This window comes from Dreissena polymorpha, chromosome 3 (assembly GCF_020536995.1).
Source record: "Dreissena polymorpha isolate Duluth1 chromosome 3, UMN_Dpol_1.0, whole genome shotgun sequence".
Taxonomy (NCBI): domain Eukaryota; kingdom Metazoa; phylum Mollusca; class Bivalvia; order Myida; family Dreissenidae; genus Dreissena; species Dreissena polymorpha.
In genome coordinates this window covers 95,132,869-95,156,841 of record NC_068357.1, presented here as the reverse complement: position 1 = coordinate 95,156,841, position 23,973 = coordinate 95,132,869, and the positions used below count along the sequence as shown (strand labels likewise).

At 34.0% G+C, this 23,973-nt stretch overlaps 1 protein-coding gene across 2 annotated transcripts in view; it reads left to right on the top strand.

Annotated features, from left to right (window-relative positions):
- LOC127875376 (putative transcription factor p65 homolog) overlaps nucleotides 1–23,690 on the top strand; it is a 42,309-nt gene extending 18,619 nt beyond the window's left edge. For both annotated transcript variants that reach the window (XM_052420418.1, XM_052420417.1), the window contains exons 5-11: nucleotides 668–802; nucleotides 1,319–1,417; nucleotides 13,474–13,565; nucleotides 13,792–13,930; nucleotides 16,116–16,184; nucleotides 17,571–17,669; nucleotides 18,797–23,690. In XM_052420418.1, coding sequence (XP_052276378.1) covers nucleotides 668–802; nucleotides 1,319–1,417; nucleotides 13,474–13,565; nucleotides 13,792–13,930; nucleotides 16,116–16,184; nucleotides 17,571–17,669; nucleotides 18,797–19,512 — 1,349 coding nt within the window. In that variant the 3' untranslated portion in view covers nucleotides 19,513–23,690. The remainder of the gene's footprint in view (nucleotides 1–667; nucleotides 803–1,318; nucleotides 1,418–13,473; nucleotides 13,566–13,791; nucleotides 13,931–16,115; nucleotides 16,185–17,570; nucleotides 17,670–18,796) is intronic.
- Nucleotides 23,691–23,973: the final 283 nt, after the last annotated feature.

The following is a 23,973-nucleotide window of genomic DNA, read 5'->3' as shown; positions in this document are numbered from 1 at the left end:
CCAAAACTTTAAAGTCGAGGTTAAAGTTTTGCAATAACTTTTGCAATATTGAAGATAGCAACTTGATATTTGGCATGCATGTGCATCTCATGGAGCTGCATATTTTGAGTGGTTAAAGGTCAAGGTCATCCTTCAAGGTCAAAGGTCAAATATATGGCTTTAAAGCGGCGTCATAACTTTAACCTTGGTAATAACTTTTGCAATATTGAACATAGCAACTTTATATTTGGCATGCATGTGTATCTTATGGAGCTGCACATTTTGAGTGGTGAAAGGTCAAGGTCATCTTTCAAGGTCAAAGGTCAAATGTATGGCTTCAAAGTGGCGCAATAGGGGGTATTGTGTTTCTGACAAACACATCTCTTGTTTTATTGTACATTAAAAACGTTTATAATATCTCCATGCTAAGATCACAATGTAAATTCATGTAACTGGTTTATGGCCATCATGACCCACTTCTTCACATTGTGAGGTTGAAAATAGGTCTTTGTGTAAAATGGTAAAATTGCAAAATTGAATGCAGCTAAATTAACCTACAAAAAGAATCTTTTATACTCTTTAAATCTTTTTTACTCCTTAAAATAGTAAGGTTATCGTATTTTGGTAGCCTATTGTCCTATTTATAATTTAAAAAAAAAAATCTAACAATGCATTATTGTTTTTGAAGCGGGTTTCAAGCACAAGGGACAGAATATCGACCTGAACGTTGTGAGGCTGTGTTTCCAAGTGTTCTTGCCAGATGAACAGGGGAAGATAACCAGGATTGTGAAGCCTGTTGTGTCCCAGGCTATCCATGATAAAAGTAGGATACAGTCAGATGTACCTTCCTGTTCTTGTTGTTTTGCTCATAACTCATTACCAAATTGAGGTAAATAGATTTACTGGTACCTTCCCTTTAGCCAATATTGACAGTATGAAAGTTTGATAAAACAAGGAGTTATATTCTGGTGATAACATTGCATGAATTCATTATTGTATAAGTCATTCACAGTATTGGATATATTCAGTTTTTAGGTTTTAAAGCATGCAAAAAACAGAATGACGAACGTTACTTATTTTATCTTAAATATTTTAGTGAATGCTTACTTTAAAAAATCGGTATACAGGTATAGTAATTTTCTTCCTTTGGTGATTTGCCAAATGTGTGAATTTAAGTTAAACTGAGTGACATACCATGACATAAGAAATACGGTTGTGTGTGTAATTAAGTGGGAACGTTACAAATGTGATGTGGGTAGCCATATCTGCAGAAATCCACAGAAATTTATAAGTGATCTGCTAAATGATTGTAGATATAAAAGCATTTTTACATTTGCAGAGGCACTGAATGACCTGGTGATCTGCCGTATTGACAAGACGTCTGGGAAAGCTAAGGGTGGTGATGAGGTGTTTCTACTGTGTGAAAAGATCAACCGAGGTATGGAGGTCTTTTGTTGTTTGTTGAGATCTATTTATTCATTAAACTAAGCCAATATTTTTTCACTTTGTTATTTAGTGTAGTCGTTTTTAGGAAATCGACCATGGTAGCAAGGCAATTATTTTGTAAGTTAAATTTTTAGTTTTAACCAATTTATTTAAGCTTAATTGCATCAAAAGTTTTGGTATCGTGGAATACATGAATGTATATTTTTATAGAATATTCTCCATAGCTTTTTCTCAGTTAAATCGACGCTGTCCCTCTTTCGTTATAGGAGTTGTACAGCCGGCTAGAAAACAATCCATTTACAATGTTCATGTAAACAAATGACTTTGTGACATGTGGTCTTGAGTAAATCTTATGGCCCAAATGAAGTTAGAATGCACTGTATTGCGAGTTCTGCATGTCTTCCGAGTTCTCCTAGTCTTCAGAGACTGTTTTGCAAAAGCTAATTTATTTTAGTGAAAAGGTCTGAGAAAACAAATGGCAACATTTGACTTGATTCCTAGTTCTAGAGTTTCCTCTATTTCGACATTCACAAAGACTGTGACAGGGAACCAAGATAAATAATTTCTGATTGTTTTGTTTTTGTTTCGATGTGTTCAAACAGAATGATGAGTGGCATATTTTTTGGTTGCATACAATGTAATATAGTGTCTTTCTAGCTGGGTTCAAGGTTGAATTTCATTATGGTCAGTATATAAAACTTAAAACAACTGTTTCTTTCAATAATATATTCAATTTCATAATAGTGTTCATAAGAAAATGTTCATGATGTAATACTGAAGGATAACAATATTCCCTGTAGGTTGGCTCAAGACTTTTAAAGCCCTGAAATTAAACAATAACATAACATTAATTTCATATAGGAAAAACATAGAATAACCTGCAAGTAAATCATGTTCACACATAAACTTATTAACAGGATGTGTTTTAGTGGACCGAATAACATTAACACTTCAACATGTAAAAATATTCTCTATGCAATCCATATGATAAAACAATGCTTAGAAAACAGTTAACATCACAGATATAAATTACATACAACAGTTATGTTTTCTTCTCTTTCACACACATACACACACATACAATACATATCAACATACCAAATGTTGTTTGGGCTTTTTACATCTGTCTGTCCGCCTCTCTCTTGTCTCACTGACTCGTGATGGTTAAAACTGCAACATTAGATTTATGGTGCACAATAGAAAGAGCGTGATTACTGCATATAGGACTTAAAAAATGGAAAAGCACAGTACTCTCCCAAATACAAGTTTATACACAAAACCTCAATACAAAGAATTTACAAACAGAGCATTACCCATTTGCAATCAATTCAACAGTATATAATAACTACAAAAATGTACAAAAATGTATTGCATGTTTAATACACTTAGTACTAACCTGATAAGAAGAAATACAAATGAAGAAATGAAACTCTGCAGCTCAAGCAAAAACTGACTGCTGACACTTTGACTGTCCAGAACACAATGCAAAAGAGAGGGAAGAATTATCTGGCTTAACAGGTTTTAAAATCAATCAATTGTTGTAATTGGTCACAGTGGTCACCTGACTGAGTTGATTTAAAGTCAGTCAACTATGACATTTGTTCACAGTGCTCAAAGGTAGATAATTGACTACTCTGATAGAATTATTGGAAATTCTACCAGGTTACATACTTCCCCCTTTTATTAAATGAAGTCCCGTCATTGTCATGTAATTTTTAAAATTTAGTCAAGTTCATACATGTAAACTATCATTTACTTTATGTACAAAATAAAAACTTTGTCAAAATACTCAAACTATCATTATTAAAACAACTAATAATTTACCTTATTTACAAAATATACATAAGCACAATGTTCACTATCTTATTTCATTAATTGTAGTTTATTGAAAACTTCAATTACTTCAACTAACACTAGACTACTTTATATTCTAATGTATTACAATACAAATTCTCAATTCCTGTAATATTTTTCAGGAACCCGTACAAAATAAGGGCACAAACTTCATTCATGCGTCTCTAAAAAATAAACACTGTTAATACTCTCTCCATGTAGCAAACATGCGACTTCGCATTTGTACTGAAAATAAAAAACACACATATAAAATTGTTTTAAGTGTCTAATTCATGATAGAATTTACAATTTTCCGTGCTACCTCACTGTCCATTTTGTATAGATCACCCGAAGACATCAGAGTTTCTAAAGCATGTAGTCTTGAATCAAAAAACTCTAATTTGCATGTTATACATGACATATTCACTAAATCTATCTGGAGCTTTCTTAGCTCTACTTGATCTTCTAGGTGGATCTGGTGGTAAAACACGTTTTTTCTTTCTGACGTCTGTATTCTCTATGACTGTTTCTATGTTATGATTTTCGACTGTCTCATCATTAGTATTAAAACTTGTCACATTCTCACTAGGATTTATATCAACCTCTTCTTCTGTAGCCTCTTGTTGTATTTGTGACGGTTCTTCATGAATTGGTGTTTCTGGTAAAGCTTGGTCTTCACCCTCATCTACAACTATATTATCCATAATTTCATTCTCTCTGATCAATGGAGTCTCTGTTGCTATTTCTGTAGCAGTATCCAATCTTCCATTTTCTGCGTCCTCTATTGTTATGATTCTCTGATCCATAGTAGATCTACAGGCGTCCCTGTGTATGATTGTTGGTACAACAATAACATCATCTACGTCTTCATCTGAATCTTCTTCACTATTAGTGACGTCACTTTTCTTTTCACTACTCTTTGCTACTGAACATTCTTCTATTGTTTCTTCTACAATCTGATCCTCAGTATCAGTATCCTGTGCTGGATTAATTTCTGTCCTTATATTGACTGGAAATATATGATTCCTGTGTAATGTCTTGGTTTTCTGTGTTTCATTTCCCTTAACAAGGAAAACTGGTATTTCACTCCTAGGTTGTTATATGACAGTGTAAATCTTTTCTTCGAATTTATCCGCTATTTTGTGTTTACCCTCTGTTCTAGCTAATATTTTCACAAGTACTTGGTCACCAACTTCAACTTTTGCACCTCTCACTTTCTGATCATAATATTTCTTCTGTTTTTGTTTTGCTTTTGACAAATGTTGTTCTTCAATCTGTCTAGTTTTGCTGATTCTTTCCTTCAGTTCTTCAATATATTGTTGGTTGGTTTTGTTGGTGGTTACTTGTTCATTTCTTGCGTTCTGAAAACATACAGTCGATTGGCAATTTCGGTTTCCTGCCAAACATCAGCTCGTATAGAGATATTCTGGTTGTATCATGTGGAATGCTATTGTATGCAAATACCAACGAACTAATGTATTTCTTCCAATCTGCCTTTTGCGTGTTCTCCAGTGTTCCCAGCATGTCAAGAAGTGTACGATTAAACCTTTTTGGTCCTGCATTGCCTTGCGGATGATATATGCTGGTGTGAGTTTTCTTCATATTGGTCAGTTTACACAGCTGATTAATCGGTTCACTCTCAAAATTTGCACCTTGATCGGAATGGAGACGGGTAGGAATTCCATAATGTACTATGAAGTTGTTGAAAAATGCATCTGCAGTTGTTTTGGCAGTTTGGTTATGGGTAGGTATTGCAAGAGCAAATTTTGTGAAATGGTCTGCCACTACTAAAATGTTTGAAAACCCTCCTTTTGATGTTTCTAATGTCAAAAAAATCAAAACAGACCAACTCAAGTGGGTATGATGTTTCAGTGATTTTTTTTGCTCAAATTTACAGCCGATTTTCGGCTGCTTCCCAATCGCAAAAATACACGTTTTTTCCCAAAAATCTGACCAAAATTTCCCCAAAAAAAAGCCCAACTTCCAAAAAAAAAAAAAAAAAAATTTTTTTTTTTTTTTTTTTTTTTTTTTAGAAAGAAGTCTCATATAACTTAATTATGATTTCATAAATCTAGGTCTCAACTTTATTTTATAAACATCTTACAAAATATATAACTTTAATTTAGTCATTTTTGTCCATAAATCATTCCCAAACTTGCCACTTTTATTGATTAAAAAAAATCCCAATTTGACCAGACTCCTTTTCTAGAAAACTCCCTGAACATGCACTTAAAAACAATATCACTTCTGTTACTTATAATCCTATTTATAATGTTTAATTTTTCCCAATTGCATGGTTTATCGCGCTATTTTTCCCAATTTCACGGTTTATCGCGCTAATTTTCCCAATTCAAAAGGCACAGGCTGTAACAAATTAAAGCAAAAAAAATCACTGTGTTTGGACATTAACTAGTGGTGCTCTGCTATTGGTTGAAGTTTTCCTCCTGAGACACCTGTCACACTTCTTTATCCAATCCTCTACATCCGTTGACATACCTGGCCAAAAAAATCTAGTTCGGATAAGCCTGTTAGTTCTTTCAATACCTGGGTGACCTACATCTGTGTGTAATCCCTTTAAAATATCCACTTTGTAGCATTCAGGGATGACTTGTTGCTCTATGATTTCTTCATTTTCTTCTACTTTCCTGAATAATATTCCTCTCTTTATGCTGAAAAACTTAAAATTTCTTTTCATTATGATGTCTTCTTTAGATGTGTTTTTTGTCAATTGGTTTCTGGACTATGGTTGCTATCCTCCATTTACCAATTATTGGATCTTTCATCTGACTTCTTCTTATCTCTCTCATTTCAAGTTGAGCCATTGGTGTTGAAGGATATTCAGTAGCTTCTACAACATTTAGGAGCTTAATTGGTAGAATGTCGATGAATGGAACATCTACAGTAATTGCTCTACATATAGCTTTCACTGAATCATTGTCTATCTTCAGTCTGGTCTCATTATTACTGATATCTTTAACTTTCGGGTAGTGCATCTGCATCTCCATTCTTAGCTCCTGGCCGATATGGTATTTCAAAATCATATCCTGCTAACGCTGCTGCCCACCGCTGTCCTGTCGCATCAAGTTTTGGTGAAAACAAAATATGTGTTAATGGATTGTTGTTTGTGTATATTATGAATTTGTTGCCTGTGAGATAGTCTGAAAATTTGTCGGTGACTGACCATTTTAGTGCCAAGTATTCAAGTTTGTATGCTGAATTATTCTTCTCAGATTTAGAAAGATTCAGATCTACTGGTGTAAGCAATGACTCTCTTCTGTTCTCCGTCTTGTTGGTATAGTACTGCGCCAAGACCTTGATTAGAGGCGTCTGTGTGTAGCTCGAATGGCTTTGAGAAATCTGGGTATGCTAGTACTGGTGGTGAACATCACATACTTTTTAGCTGTTCAAACACTTGCTGTTCTTTATCAGTCCATTGCCACCACTTGGTTTCTTTTTTTGGACCTTTCTTGGATGTATGAGGTATCAGGTCTGAAAGTGGTCTGGTTATCTTTGCAAAATCTTTCACAAAGCGCCTGTAGTAGCTTGCAAAAGCAAGGAACGAGTGTAGTTCTTCTGGTTTTGTTGGTGTAGGCCAGTTCTTGACTTTTTCAATCTTCTCAGGGTCTGTCTCAATTCCATCTTTGCTTCCTACATGTCCAAGGAAGTTTACCCGATCTTTTAGAAACTGGCATTTTTCATGTGCTAACTTGAGGTTACATGATTATAATTGTGTAAAAACTTCATCTATCCGTTCTAAATGTTGTTCTAGGGTGTCACTGAAGATTATTAAGTCGTCGAGGAATATAACACATATTTTTATGTTGAGTGGTCCTAAACAATCTTCCATCAGTCGCTGATATGTAGCAGGACTGTTCGTGAGTCCGAACGGCATTTTGTTGAATTCCAAGATTCCCAACGGTAAATGCGGTCCTTTCCTTATGACTCTCCTCAACTTCGACTTGGTGGTATCCTGACTTCATGTCAATAGTACTGAAATAACGGGCTCCATGTAATGAGTCTAGGACTTCTTCTATTCTTGGTAGAGCATAGCTGTCTTTCACTGTATTCTCATTTAATTTTCTATAATCTATGCAGAGTCTCAATTTTCCTGTCTTCTTCCGTACCAATACTGCTGGCGATGCAAATGATGATTTCGATGGTCTGATGATTCCACATGATAGTAGCTATTCTAAATGGGCTCTTACTTCGTCAACCATAGCCGGGGGTATTCTTCTATGCCTTTGTTTGTATGGTGTTGGGTCAATTAAGTCTATGCGGTGTTTTATCTGGTTGCACATTCCAATGTCTATATCTGAAGTACTGAATATATCTCGATGTTTCATCATTAAATCCCTTAATCTCGTTTTCTCTTCTTCTGTACATAAGTTGCCTTCATCTACATTCAATTCACTTACTATCTTTCTCCTTAGTTTATCTACTTCATCTTCTTCTGTATCATTAAAAACTTCCTCAGTAATAGTGACTGGTTGTAATTCACATATGGTTGCATTTGGAGAGATGATCACAGTGTTTGTTGTCAAGTTCGAGATGGTTACTTTGATGTTATCAGATTCGTTATAGTCATAATGTATACAATGCTAGGAGTAATATCAACATAACTAGGAAATGAACTACTTGAAGTTTCTTGAAGAATGGCTGCTGTTGGTGATCAAGTTTTTTATCAATATACCCTGCAATCGTCAAACATTCATTAGGTTTTAGTAAAATTCTATGTTTAACAGCGCTCTTAACTACAGCTAATCTATTGTTGTTGTGTTTTAAAGTTCTGTCTCGGTGTGTTAAAGTTCTGAAAGAAGTAAACCAAGGATATGTTAATTTTGACGTCTGTAGGTATCTGTTTCCATGTTTATTCTCGCACAGTTTCTGAAATTCGCAAAGTATATTAGTACCGATGATAAAAGGTGTTGTTTCTGAAAATTTTGTATCTGGTGAAATAAGGAATAAAGCTGGTTGCTGTCCAGTATCTGGAACACCATCTGTTGTATCTAGTTCAACTTCAATGTAACCAGTGTATGGCAATCTAGAACAACTGGCACATTCAATGTACATAATGTCTGCAACAGGTAAAAGATTAATGTCATTCAAATGTTGATCATAAAAAGATTGAGCTATAACACTAACTGAAATTCCAGTATCAAGTAATGCATTGGCAGTTATATTATTGATTTTAACAGGTGCTGTTATGGTTTCTCCTACAAGTTTTGGACCTTGTGAAGTTGTGCTCTGACCTGGTCCTTGGAAAAGAGCACTTAATTATCCGTTTAAATTTTTGTAATCCCTTTTGTTGGTCAAATTTAATGGGCACCTCTTTGCAAAATGTCCCTCTTCACCACATTGATAGCATTTCCCTTCCGGTTGTCTTTCTTCTTTGCAATCTCTTGCATAGTGTCCTGTTCTTCCACACGAATGGCAAGCTGCTCTGAAAGTGTTTGTAGACATTGGTCTTCTTGGTTTGTAATCACCTCGACCTCTATTCATTCCTCTAAATCTTCCTCCTTTGTAACCTTGTTGAGTATTGTAGTATTGTTGTTGTGTTGCACCTGTACTCTTCTCCTTTTGCATCCGTTCTCTTGTGTCTTGCAGTTGTTTTACTGTGTCCTTGAGCTGTGTTAGGTCGTCTTTATCAGTAGCCATCTGTGCAAATTGGCAATTCTTTGTAACTGGCTTCTTAAGGTCCGCTTCAAATTTTCTTAGTTCAATCTTGAACCTGTCATAATCATGTATTGTTTCATATTTGTATTGCGCAATGTGCTTTAGCTTTGTTGTTAAGCCTTGGTACAATACTTGCTTCAGTAGGGTATCTGACCCCCTGGTGATTGCTCCCATTTCAACCGCCTGAGCATAGAGTTCTTCAAGTTTAGAAGCATATATGTTCACTATGTCACTTCCTTGTGTACATGAATAAAACTTCTGCATTATAGTCTCTTGGCTCTCAATTGTACCATATGAACTATCTAATTTCTTGACTATTTCTTTCACTGTTACACCTGTGCCTAGTCTTCTCTCAATGTCATTGGCTGTCCCTTTCAGTGATTTTCTAATACCAAGAAGTATTTGTTCCTCTGTGAACACTTTATCTGAGATAAGTGATTCAACTTCATATCTAAAAGCAGCATATGTGACGTCGCCTTTGCCTTCCTCTCCAAAAAAATGGGATAACTTTGGATAGTGATATGATGATCCAACTCTTGGTGTTTCAGACATATCAGCTTGATGTATATTCGTCATCTGTGGATATCCACTTGGAGATTCTATCTTCACATTTCTCTGTGGTGTTGTCTTTCTAAATGATTCTGTCTTTAGTTGTCTCTCACGGTAACGTTTTAAGAAGATAGCAATATCATCATCATCCTGTTTTCCAAACTTTGGATTCACTTTCATGGCATGAAATGCTTCTAGTAATTTCCTGTCTTCCTCCGAAATCGTCATTGTGTCGCTGACATCTCTTCCACCTCCTGCACCTAATGTTCTTTCTGTCATGACTGGTCTGTCTTCACTTTCATCTGCACTATCCTCTCTAGTCATGGACATTCTAATTGCTAAACGTCTCAAGGTTCACAAATACTATTCACAAATTCTACCTGCAAACAACTTAAATACACATAAACAATTCTATCTAATCAATCTAACTCACAAACAACTATCAGCGCATTCACTGAAATAAATTAAACATTTTACCCCTGAAATAAATTAAAGTATAAACTTCAAAAGAGAATTCAAACATAAACCTGAAAAAATCTCATTATTATTTCATCATTTATTTCAATACACAATGTACTCAGGATATGCAAAGAGTTTTATTTAATTAATGCACTTAAGTTCACTTTAATACTGCACTGAGTTTCCTTGAACTAATGCACTAAGTTTCACTTAAATATTGCACTAAATTTAATTAACTAATGCACTATGTTTCACTAAACTAATGCATTAAGTTCAATTAAATAATGTAATAAGTTTCACTTAATTAATGCACTATGTTCCACTTAACTAATGCACTAAGTTCACTTAAATAATGCACTAAGTTCACTTAAATAATGCACTAAGTTCACTTAAATAATGCACTAAGTTCACTTAATTTAACCTTTATGCCTGCTGAAGTTAACAAATATCTACTACAATGTATGTAAATGTAGAAATAAATACACACACAAAAAAAGGGTTAACCAAAGGTATTAACTGCTACTAAATTGTTCAAATTAAACAACTATTCAAAATAAATGACACTGCTTTCAAATTAATTGATATCACTATACCAATTTGAAATTATCAATCAAAGAATTACTAAAATAAAATGAATAAATTAAATTTAATTGAGAAAACAATTTCAAATGCAAAAGTTCAGATATGCAAACTTGACCGTATACAACTACAATAAGTATTTAGCAACTATCATGTAATACATAAAGTCTTATTACTAATGTTGCTAATTCAGTTCTATTTACTTACATTAAAATACTAATTAAACTATTATTAATTTCTATTTTGCTTATATATATATATATATGCAATCTGAATGAAAATTGTTTAATTAAATTATTAAAAAATTCTCAATTAACCAAAATTACTTCAAGTAAATGTCAAAATAACTCAGTTATAAGTTATATTTTAAGAGACACAATTAAAAATTAAATGATTTATAATATTTTGTTTTGTGTGTACTGCCTAAGTCATAAAGTATCAAACTTCAAGTAAATATAATTATCATATGCAATAATTGTTTAAGTATTTCTGTTTAAAGTAGCAATAAAGATTTAATTTCCATGCAAACTAACTTCTCCTAACCAATTTCTTCTTTATTATATCCAGTCAATACATGTGCTTTGAAGCTTAATTCTCCCAACTAAAGAAAGTAGTCCATGGTCAGTTGATTTAGTCAACCAATGATATAATACATTTTAGTCCAGTGTCAAATGATGTCACTATGGGGAATACCTCTCTAGCCAATCAAATTAGATTTAAAAATAAAGAACTCTCTGTGTCAAGGAATGATCAATGATACATTAGCTTGTCAAAAAACTTACATGAAATGTGTAATGAATTGCATTCATACATGTATTTTACATTGTACTGGTATTTCAGACTTCAGCGATTACTGTATGAGCTTGCTCTGTACACTAAAAGTACTAACCCACTTTAATTACAGTATTAAAGATACAAAAGACCTGTATTCAAGATTGCACTGTACTAAAGCAGCTATAAGAATAAAAATAGATGCAAATTTAGTAGTTTAAGACATTTAGTGTAGAAACCATCACCAGGGTTTGCAAATAATGGGGTTATATTAAGATTTCAGTGAAATCATTCAGTCTACAATATCACTTCCAGCAAATATCAAATATTCGGATCTGCAGTTATTTGAACAGAGATTTTACAAATTACACTAAAATAAGCACCCAATAATAAAATAAGTGGGAAACTATAACTGCAGTTTCTGAATATTTTGAAAACAATGTGTACTCACGATACTGTTACAGGTTACATCTGCGAAATTGGCCACTAGATCACAATGTCACTATTCAGTCCTATAATCTGCAGCGGCACTGGTTAAAGTCAAGCACTTCACATAACACACAAAATCCAGTGTCACTGATAAAACACATTAAAAACTTATAAAAAGTTCTAGTTCGTAGATCCTCCAAACGTTAACGTGTAGTAAGCAATGGTCTTGAAGAACATCCGGTCGGTTGGCCAAACGAAATGGGCTTGGTAAACGTAACGGGCTCGGTAAACGAAATTCACTTCCCACTCGCCCTCTGTCAAAGCAAGCTCCCGGTTGCTGTGGATATAGCGATGGATTTGCGCTCTTCTAGCGTTAATCGATGACTCAAAACGTGTCAATGATACACGATTAAATGAGACAAAAGTCATAAATTAACTAAAAGCTGATCTTAATTTGTTACTGAATAACTTAATAAAACTGTTCTATAATACTGACTAGAAATAAACCACGTTGGGCGCCATTTGTAATATAGTGTCTTTCTAGTTGGGTTCAAGGTCGAATTTCATTATGGTCAGTATATAAAACTTAAAACAACTGTTTCTTTCAATAATATATTCAATTTTATAATAGTGTTCATAAGAAAATGTTCATGATGTAATACTGAAGGATTACAATATTCCCTGTTGGTTGGCTCAAGACTTTTAAAGCCCTGAAATTAAACAATAACATAACATTAATATCATATAGGAAAAACATAGAATAACCTGCAAATAAATCATGTTCACACATAGACTTATTAACAGGATGTGTTCTAGTGGACCGAATAACATTAACACTTCAACATGTATAAATATTCTCTATGCAATCCATATGATAAAACAATGCTTAGAAAACAGTTAACATCACAGATATAAATTACATACAACAGTTATGTTTTCTTCTCTTTCACACACATACACACACATACAATACATATCAACATACCAAATGTGGTTTGGGCTTTTTACATCTGTCTGTCCGCCTCTCTCTTGTCTCACTGACTCGTGATGGTTAAAACTGCAGCATTAGATTTATGGTGCACAATAGAAAGAGCGTGATTACTGCATATAGGACTTACAAAATGGAAAAGCACAGTACTCTCCCAAATACAAGTTTATACACAAAACCTCAATACAAAGAATTTACAAACAGAGCATTACCCATTTGCAATCAATTCAACAGTATATAATAAATACAAAAATGTATTGCATGTTTAATACACTTAGTACTAACCTGATAAGAAATACATATGAAGAAATAAAACTCTGCAGCTCAAGCAAAAACTGACTGCTGACACTTTGACTGTCGAGAACACAATGCAAAAGAGAGGGAAAAATAATCTGGCTGAACAGGTTTTAAAATCACTCAAAGTTGTAATTGGTCACAGTGGTCACCTGACTGAGTTGATTTAAAGTCAGTCAACTATGACATTTGTTCACAGTGGTCAAAGGTAGATAACTTACTACTCTGATAGAATTATTGGAAATTCTACCTGGTTACAACAAGTTGGGACATAATGATCTTGCAAAATGAATAAGTAAATCAAGGGATTTTTTTTATAATTCAAAGATTATTTTTAAAGAGTGCAACAGTCTCCTTTGACAAAAAACTAGGAGGCCAAGTCTCATTTCCAGTAGTCTCTGATTACCGGACTCCTGTTAGAGTATTACACTGTCATTTTAAACTTGATCTCACTCACTGAATTTGATTTACAGATGATGTGCGGGTGAGATTTTACCTAGAGCAGCAGGGGCATGTTGTATGGGAAGCCTTTGGTGATTTTGGACAGAACGATGTTCATCGTCAGGTTTGACTTGTTTGTATACTTTGGCATCTCAGACATTAGTGATTACTTTCACATTAATAAGCATTTAACTTGACATTTTTAGAGTTGAGAGCAAAACATTTTTTTATAAAAATACTTGTATGCATACCTCTCAGTTATTTCGATTGAACAAACAAAAATAAAGTGCACAAAAATAATGAAATAAAATGGAAATTGTTTCTCATGTACCATTTTGTGCCTGTTTCAGTTTGCGATCGTGTTTAAGACGCCTCCATATATGGACGAGGACATACAGCAGCCAGTGGAAGTAGAAATGCAGCTGCAGAGGAGCTCAGACCTGGAGGGCAGTGACCCGATACGGTTCACCTACCAGCCCGAAGATCCAGGTAAGAATCTTGTGTGAGCCTAAATGTATGTTTAGTACTTTAAAAGTATTTACAGAAAATATACTTACAGAACAAAGTACAATACAAATGCATTTCCTGATTTGCAGATATAAGGTAATAGAGTTAGCAATTTGTTATTTAATTTTGTATATACAAATTGATCTGATCTGATAGCTGATCTTAATTTGTCATACTCCCAATTGAAAAGTAGTACTGCAGGAATAAAAACACATCCCTGATCCTGCAGTTAAAATACTCACCTCTACCTTAAGGCATTATAGTTTGTGTTGGCAAAGTGATTATGCTTCCGTCTTGCAACCCGGAGATCATTGGCTTGATCCTGACTGTTGGAGCATTCTTTACCAAGTACTGGTTCTACCGAGGAAACGGACTTGAGATAATTTCAATAAGCCTTGATTTTCAATGCAATCTAGCTAAAATAAGTAGGTTTGAACTACACTTGGAGACTTCTAACATAACATTTTTCAAACTTACATATCTCAGTAATCAGTTCAGATTTTGATTTAAAATTGCAAATGTGATCATTTGACTATATTCTGTGCAACATTACAATAAAATCATTAATCCGTGGCAATGTGGCGCTTTTGCACGTGGGGTAGGTGTGGTTTCATCTTTTTGCACGTGAAAATGGTAAAGTGTGATATTCTAATTTTCTGGGTAAATACACCAGAAAAACATGCTATTAATTTTAAAATCAATATGTCTCGTATAAAATTTCAGGAGTGCAACAGCGCAATTGGCATGTTGCAGCTTACCCTCCCCACTTGCTGAAGCATCCGATCAGAATGATTTTATCGTTTGCTTGCACATACTGTAGTCAAATGATCACATGTACGATTATAAATCAAAATATTTACTCATAAATGAGATATTGAGGTTTGAAAAATGCTGCGTTTGAAAAGTCACCAAGTGTAGTACATAATTCTTCCAATTTTATGTCAATTTCATCATTCTTGATGGGTTTTTTCACCAGGAAAACATGAAATTAATTACAAAAAAATTATGGCTTGTATGAAATTAATGAGCGCTATGTTGCAAGCTGGTCGGTCATTACGACGTGTAAGTTAATGCCTTTTACTTTTCACATTATTATTTTACCATAATCGATTTTGACAATTTTACTTTTTCAATGATATGTTAAATTTGTTATGTTTGATATTGTAATGTTGATTAATTTCAATTAAATTTACATTAAGTATTAGATATGTGTTACACTAGTCTTAGTCCAAATTTCAACAAAATCCGTTCTTTAATAAGGGAGCTACATGTATATTGATTTGAATATGTGTTGCGTTAGAAAAGTCTCCAAGTGTACACTAAGGCATGATAGGTGTTTAATATTCAACATGCAGTGATAATTTTTTATGTGCGTTTTGCGTTATTTGCGCATTTAAAGTACCAAAAGCGCATGTGACAAAAATATCTGCGTCTTAAAAAGCGGATTGATTCCCAAGAAAGACCAAATCGGAAAGATACTTGTTAATACTTAACAAGGCCCGAATATTTCCGCATTTTATCGAAACGCAAAAGGTGATTTTTACTGTTACACCGGCAATATGTGTACTGCGTCATTCGTATCTGCGTTTCATACTGGTTCTCTGCTTTGTGCGTGAACTATAAAATTGAATAAGACGACGTAGAAACATCCAAACGTTCGCATCCGTTTTCGCTTTCTGAACTGTTAAAATGCCACCCAAAAAAACAACCCTGTCAAGATCAATTAACTTTGAAGGCTGCATTTGGAGTTGCTAAAAGTAATAAACATGTAGCATCGTCCGAGAGCATCAGCGAGGCAAGTACATCAAGTCACCTTCACTTTCATATTTTAACCAACTATAAGTTATTTGCCAGTTAGGCAAAAACTTGTTCAAAATAGTAGATGTACTTGCCTCGCTGACGCTCTCGATGAGGTTATAACAAACACGAAACTGAGTGTTAATGTTATGTGTTTTTAGTTTTAACAGTTACTTTTAGAGATTAAAATGTTTATGAATCAGTAAAAATGCGTTGATTTTTCAAGTTTTTTTATTAATAATATGAAAACCAAAAAAACTCATTGTTTTTGGAAAAAGCTCATTGTTTCAGCACATGTGCTTTTTTTAAACTCATTGGTTAAAAATTAAAAATTATCACTGAACTTGTGATATGTTTTGGTTTCATTTAGACCCGGACAGGATTGCAGAGAAGCGTAAGAGGAAAGCCAATAACCTGGCAATCTTCACTTCGTCTGGAGGTAAACTATTTAAATTGTGTTTTATCTTATGGACTGTTACAAACATGCCTTCTTGTGAACTCAGAATGACATATTCATGTTGTTTACTACAAACAGCTTATCTGTGTGTATGGTAATGTTTATGGTGACAGTGTATGAAAGAATGTTATGTTCTTTTTATAGCTTACTGGAAAATTCAACAAATATCTTGTTTATATTGTTTTCCCTTTGTAGTCTGTCTCTATGGGTCTGTAACATATTCGGCAGTGCTTTATGTGTCCAATACATTGTCATGGATTTTCATGAAATCTGAATGTTCAAGTCATTGAGATCATGTTCAGAAGTATTGAGTTAGTCACGCCAACTTATGGTCAAGGTCTTACTTTGAGGTCAAGGAAATGGTTGTGTCAACTCAACATCAGTGTGCAATTTGAAGGATTTACCTTATGGTGATTGAGATGATGTACAAACGGCATTGGCCTTTCACTCTAGTCAAGGTTTTAAAGATTGCAATTTTAAGCCTTATTTTTGTGTCAATTTTGGTGTCTGCCCTATATCTCTCAACCTTTTCCCACTCAGAAGCAAAGTGAAAATTGCTAGTATGTGCAAACAGCATAAAACCAGAACAGCCTGCTAGTAACCCCCAGTCTGTTCAGCTTTTACTCTGTTTGCTGCTCATGAGTATCTAAGGATTGGAAATGAAGCCTTTAAAACTTGAATATACTAAGAAAGATTTTTAATCAAATTGAACTTTCTAATGGACTACAAATGCGTAAAATACGTATCTAAGTGGGAAGGGGTTAACCCTTAAAAGGATTTTTCTTGAACCTCCCTCAAATGTTTAGCTCATTGAACCCATTCGCAAAAGGCTTAATCCAGTCATGCTTACTCAAGGTCAAGGTTGCATTTAACATTTGAGTCTTTGAGCCTGTATTTAATCGGGTCCTGTATAATATACGCACCTTAAAGTATTCTCATGAAATGTGATGCCTATGTTTATCACATTAAGGCAATTTTCACAAGGAAGTCATGGCAACTCAAGGTCATGATTAACACTTCAATGTGAAAAAATACAGGATGGGGTTCAAAGCTGTTTTTTGGACTGACTTGTTTGAAATTATTTTAATCAACAAACATTTAATATAAATGTGTTCTTAACTGAGATCAGATCATGTGATCAAATGATTTACTTAAACTTTTCAATACATGTATCATTCTTTAAGTTTGTGAAATCTATTATCTTTTTGTGTTGTTGTGACATATCATAACCAGACAAGTGAAATTTTACATACCTTGTTTATAATGTCTTTACTGTCAAATTGCAAATTGCTTTTTTAAAAAGGCAGTCAAATATGAGAATGTGTCACCTGCTGACCCTTTTTGCCACATTTGCTTTCTGTTTTTCAGATAGTGGACCAGTCACACAAGAACAGCTGAAACAGAGACTGAAACTGAAAGCAACTAGAGTTAACAAACCAAAGAGTGAGGTCATCGTTAAAGATGAAGGTAGCGAACTATTCTTTCTGCCATTCAGCTGTTTTTAACATGGCTTGCAAATTTTCTGGTCTATATTGTCCAGCTTGTCCAAGAACCTCTATAGATAAAGTTTCTTTATAGACCTCTGATTGGGTAAACTTAAAATTTTGGTGGACCTAGCAAAATGTTGGTGGATTAGGTCCACGGTCCACAGATAAATTTGGATGACTGCCATTTGTATTTCACTATTACAGAATAAATATCTCCAAGTGCTTCAGTGCATATTGTCACGGTTTTGCTTTTGAGATATTTTGTAAAGAGTTATAATATCCCTTTTGTTTAAATTGAATATTTAAGTTTCTGTATGCAACCCATACTACAAATGCATGATTTTTGTAAAACCTGTACAGAATTATAGTCGTCAAGTGATACGTAAGCACACATTATTGAAGTTCTCTGATAGCATCTTTTTTTAAGGAGTTATTGCCCTTTGTTTAAAATTACATATATATAGGATATGGCACGAGTTGTCATATCATACCATATTTTATTAAACGAGTTCAGGAATTTTGTTAGTAAGCGAGCCTTTGGCGAGCTCAATAACGAATTTCCTGGATGAGTTTAATAAAATACAACGAGTGTCAGATCTTTTTTTATCACATGCTTTTAAATGAGCAAATGAAATAAATATTTACGCAATCATAATGATAAATGCCAAATGTTGCTTACATTTCGTGACGTCATTTTCAGCAAAATAACAAAATGCGATTGGTCAATAAACGAAAACCAAGCCTATGGAAACGCTCTAAAAGTATATTACACATGTGTAAGATAAAAATATATGTAATGGTTATATTAATGGGAAACAGGGTATGGCATGTGATAAAAAATCTTCCGTGTGCAACATGTTTGAAATTACATAATATTTGGACCTTATGATTGCAGTTTTTCTGTGTGTTTTTTTCTTAAAAATTGTATGACAGATTCTTAATGTACCTTTTTGACAAAAATGCACCGGCGGCAAGGGAAACACTGAATATGATTTTCTGAACTGAAACTGTTGTGACATTATCAAAAAAATAGACATGCATGCTTTTGGCAAATGGTTATTGTAAATTATGGCTACTCTGTAGCTTAATAGCTTATCTCGTTTTCAGCTTACAGTCCTGAATTGCCACAGTATTCGCTGAACAACCTTGGCGCCCACCCCCAATCAATGAACTCAGTAATGTCCGTGGCTGGGTACCAGGTCTCTCAGCCCAGCTTCATGGATCAGAGCTCACCCATGGGTTCCCAGTCCAATCTTGTCAGCAACAAGTTACACTTCAACCCGGTCACCACGCAGGTCCCACAAGTCCAGCCATCACTTGCCCAGGCTCCTCAGTTCACCTTGAACGCCCAGGCTATCCAGCTTCTCATGAGTCATGGGTATTTGAATAACTCACAGCAGCCAGCCACCCAATCAAATCCAGTTTTACCACAGCCAGTGCAGCTGCCTGTCCAATCACAGCCGCCGATACAGCAGGATGTGCAGGGCAATCAGGTGCAAGATCAGATAAAATTGCTCCTGCAGATGCTTGCACAGCAGCAGAATCAGAGTCAAATGGGGGCTGGCAATCAGCCAACCAATACTCCATTTATCACAAGTAATGACCCAAGTTTCCAGGGCACAAGCCTTGACCTTTCCTCCTTTGATCAAAATGTTCTTCAGAGTTTGCTTGCTGGTGAATCGCCAATGATATCCCTTGGTGAACTGGAGGGGGACCTGAGCTATGACCAGGGAGTTGCAGGTTTTGAAACTGTTGGGACTGACGGAAGTAGTTCACAAGGTTCTCACATGTATGATGACTCACGAAGCCATGGAGCTGAATAGTTCAGCTCTGTATGCTCTTCTATAATAACGGATTCAAAAACAAAAACTGCTATGGTCCACCCTGTGTGAAATCTGAAAGGCATTCAGAGGGGGTAGTTTGGAGTAACTGTATGTTTGCTGGTGGGTAGGTCCGCAAAAAATGTTATACGTTTGGGAAGCAAAATACTTCAACATATACACAAGTGATAATCAGAGATTGTTGATTTGCAGGACAGTGTTTATAACATCCAATGATCAACACATTCCTGAGTTATTTGCGCACAAGCATAGGTGACAAAGAGGCGATGGGGTATTTTTCACGGCTCCAACTAAAGTTTTGTTAGGATCTCTTTCTGGCAGGATGAAAACGATTGGGAGACTTGTAAAAGGTTTTCGGGTCAATATTTGAGTGTTTTAAGTGTACTGGGATCAATACTAAGTCACTAGGTCGTGTCAGAGGTTGTGATGAGATTGTCACATGAGAATGCATGTTGATTATTTGTTGAAACTGCATTAATTGAATCGACTAATAACTTTGCATTAATTGTATGGACTGTACCCAGTTCTCAAGCTGGACCTTAACATCACTTGCAGCTGTTGCCTCAAGGCCTCACCCTGCGTCATTGGACGTCTGCCATGTCCTCTATTTATCAGTCAAATTTATGACTGCAGGAAACTGATGTGGTGTCTGCACAAGATTAGGTAACTTCATTAATTCTCATAGTATTAATTCTTCTTTTCATTCACACAATATAGCTTAATGTTAATATTGCCAATTAAAAGACGCTTCAAAATGTAAGGATTTTCCCTACATAGATATATTTTGCTTCACAGTTCAATAGTATGTGAATGACTGAGGGATTATTATTTAACCCTGCAGTAGAATTCAAACTTTGACCATTACCACCTTAACTTTGCCAATGTAGTTTTGCATACAGCAGAATGTATTAAATGAAAGATAAAGGTTTTAAAATGAAATCAGAAAAAGGACCTGTTTTAATGGCCTTTATGTTGCTTTACATACTAAAATCTGCATTGATGAAATTGACATATGACTTTGCATTCATTGTATGGACTGTACCCAGTTCTCAAGCTGGACCTTAACTTCACTTGCCCCTGTTGCCTCAAGGTCCCACCCTGCGTCATTGGACGTCTGCCATGTCCTCTATTTATCTGATCACAATATTATACTGCCTATTTGTTTTGAAATTAAAATGAATTTACCAGATTCACTCTGTGAAACTAGTTGAAAAGTTGTATTAATCATGTGAATAATGTTTTAAATGTAAACAGTTTTATTAAAGCGAGATTATACGATTTTGTATATGTGTTTAATGGTAATATATAGATAAAATATGTTACAATAACACAAAATAGGCAAGAAAAATTATACATTGAAGACGAATTTCATAAAATGCAGCAAAGACAAATTAGCGCCCTGAGCCAATAGTGACGAAAATATTTCGAACATATTTTCCTACAATAACCAAAGCATTTGTCTTTTTAGTTAGTGTTCCTGAGTAGTTTGAATAGATATCGTTGCCGGAATTTAAAATGAACCGTTAAACTAAATTTAGATTCACATCGTACATGCATGATTTACATGCTGGCGAATTCAACTGTACAGACATTTTCGATTTCAGAATTAAAGATCTGGCTTATTTCGCATTATTCGACACATGTTATTCTTAACTTTTATTTTAATTTATATTGAAATATATGTTTAATAAGTTTTTACACATTTTATATAAATTACCAAAAAATTGACAAAATCATATAATCTCGCTTTAAATACATAATGAAAACACTAGGGGCCAAATTTTTGCTCATCCTGTATGAAACCTACTCGGATCATTTGTCCAGATGATATCTCAGCTGACTTTTGAACTGGGTCACATGGTATCAAATACTTGGCCACTGGGCAAAATTAACTTAAAAGCTTGTGAAACTCTTGGAACCTCATATTTGCCTAATCATAATATCTTGGTTGAATTCTAAAATAGTTCTTTAAATAGTGCAAAAGCTCATGGTGAGCAAGCCATGGCCTTCATCCCTCTTGAACTGTTTAAGAATAGGCTCATTAGGGCTCATTTTCAACCAGAAAACAAGCATACACAATCATGCAGATTCTGAAATAAGGCTGCAGTTTTGCACCACTGTGGGTTTGCATCAAAACCCACCAATCAAAAAGATATTTCTAGATACTTTTATACCATGGTGTGCAGAATATGTGCTTTAAGTGAATTTAAAGATATCTTTATGTTTTTGTTTTAATGGACATTTTCTTCTTGTGTTTTGTTTTGTTTCATATTGTTTAATTTCTAAAATAGGCACATGCTTACACTTTTAGTTGCCAAATAATATTCTGTATTTTGTTTAAAGTAGAATTTTCACAAATGTAATATGCTTCTTAAAGCCCAGACATTAATTGGAGTTGATTGTATTATATGACCTGAATTAAGATATCAAACTGTGTTTTTGTATGTGTTTGTTGATGTTTGATAATTTGATGTTTGCTTAAGATGTGTCTTGGTGCACAGTGTTGATGATAACAAGTATTGAAGACCTTAGGCCATGCATATATGATCACAGATTATTCATATAGTGAAAACTATTAAGATGCAATATGTTAAAATGAAAGAGTTGTGGAAAAAGACACAAATATGATAGTCTTAACAACAAAACTTACTTGAATTACATGATAAGAATGTGGAAAAATTATTGTATTGTGTTTGTGTTCTCGATCTTACTTCTCAACATACAGTGTTGAACCAAACGTCTGTGTGCTATAAATAATAAGAATCTTTTGCATCATTTTACTTAGGCTGTTTTTTAATATGCACAGGTACTTTTAGAGTCATTGATTATGATAGTTCATATTTATTGATATTGGCTTGTGTTTTGTGTGAAGATATTAAATAAGACGCTTTATGATGTAATGTTGAATGAAAAGAATTTTTTATTCCATATTTGAAAACTATTATTTTTATTGTACAAAATCTTGTGTTTTGAAGACATGTTGAGCTTTTTACTAAAGTGTGTATAATTAATAATATTAACAAGTTTTTAAGATAATTATTAAAGTTTTAGTAAGTTTTCAGGTTTTCTGTCAGAAGCGGAGGATGATGTAAATGAAACTTAATTTGTTTCTTGCTATCCTATAGTAAAAATAATAAAAAAGGTTTTCTTGTTACCTTTTTATGAATACATTTTTGAAGCCCAAAGTATTTTGGGTATTGTTATCAATTAAACAAAAAATTGGGTTAACAAAATAAAGAATATCTAAAAAATATATATTTATGAAATAACTGTATATTCTTTCACAGTTGGCAGCATGCGATCTTTTTCTAGTGTTGATTTTGAATGTGTTATCACATATTTTCTATGTCTCTATTTATTTGCTAGATTTTAAAATGCATTAGTGCTTTCTGTTATGTATGAATGTGCTATGATAAGATGACATTTTTCTTACCATTCAATGATTTCTTTTTCTATTAAATGTGTAAATATTATCAATTTAATCATTTCCTATGTTCATATTGCCATTTTTTAATCAAGCAATGTAAATAAACCATTAAAACTACAAATATGTTTGTTTTATAAAGACAACATTTTAATTTAATTCAAATTAGCTGTGCATCTAAGCTGAACATGTATGACTTAATAATGTTTTCACAGTTATAGGCCCTATTTATATTGGGAAAAAAACACTGTTTGACCTTTCGTCCAATCTTAATTATGTGAAATTCCACAAACGAAACACTGTTAATGTTAGTTAGAAGAAACAACAACGCTTTTGTATACGGATAATAATTTTGATATTCATGGTTACCTTCTTACCGTGTTCCTATGCATCTTTTAGCATTTAAACCCTAGCGCAATTTTGGTTTCTTGCAAAAAGGAATAATGAATTGAAGCAGAGCAAGGCCTAGTCAATGGATAGGTGAATCTCGCTCATACGTTTAGAGTTGCATGATCTTCATTTGTAGATGATTGTAAAGAAAGGAAATTTGGCTGCGGCAAGTTTTGGCAGAACTGAGAATCTTAGTGTTTTTTCTAATATGAAATACATATTTCCAAAATTTGTGTGTTTTTTATTGCTTGGAATTCATCCCTTAAGGGCTTTCAATCATATTTTAACAGTTTCAGTAAATACATCTTTCTGATTCAAAATATTGTAATAAAATTAGTATCCTCAACATTATTATTCTTGTACTACTGTTACTTTTATTTATACTAATACTACTGATTCCTTTTTACATCTCAAAACAAAACGTTTCTGTCTGAATCTGTTACCTAAAAGAATACATTAAAATTAAACACATATATTGCTATTTATTTATTGCATGGCATTACTTCATCAAAGTCATAAATATTTTGTACACTTTGTATTTGGCAATTTAGAAATGTTCCTGGAATTATCGTCTGATAGTTGTCTGCCTTCTCTGATGGTCTTTCTCGGTCACAGGCCTCTGGTTCCTC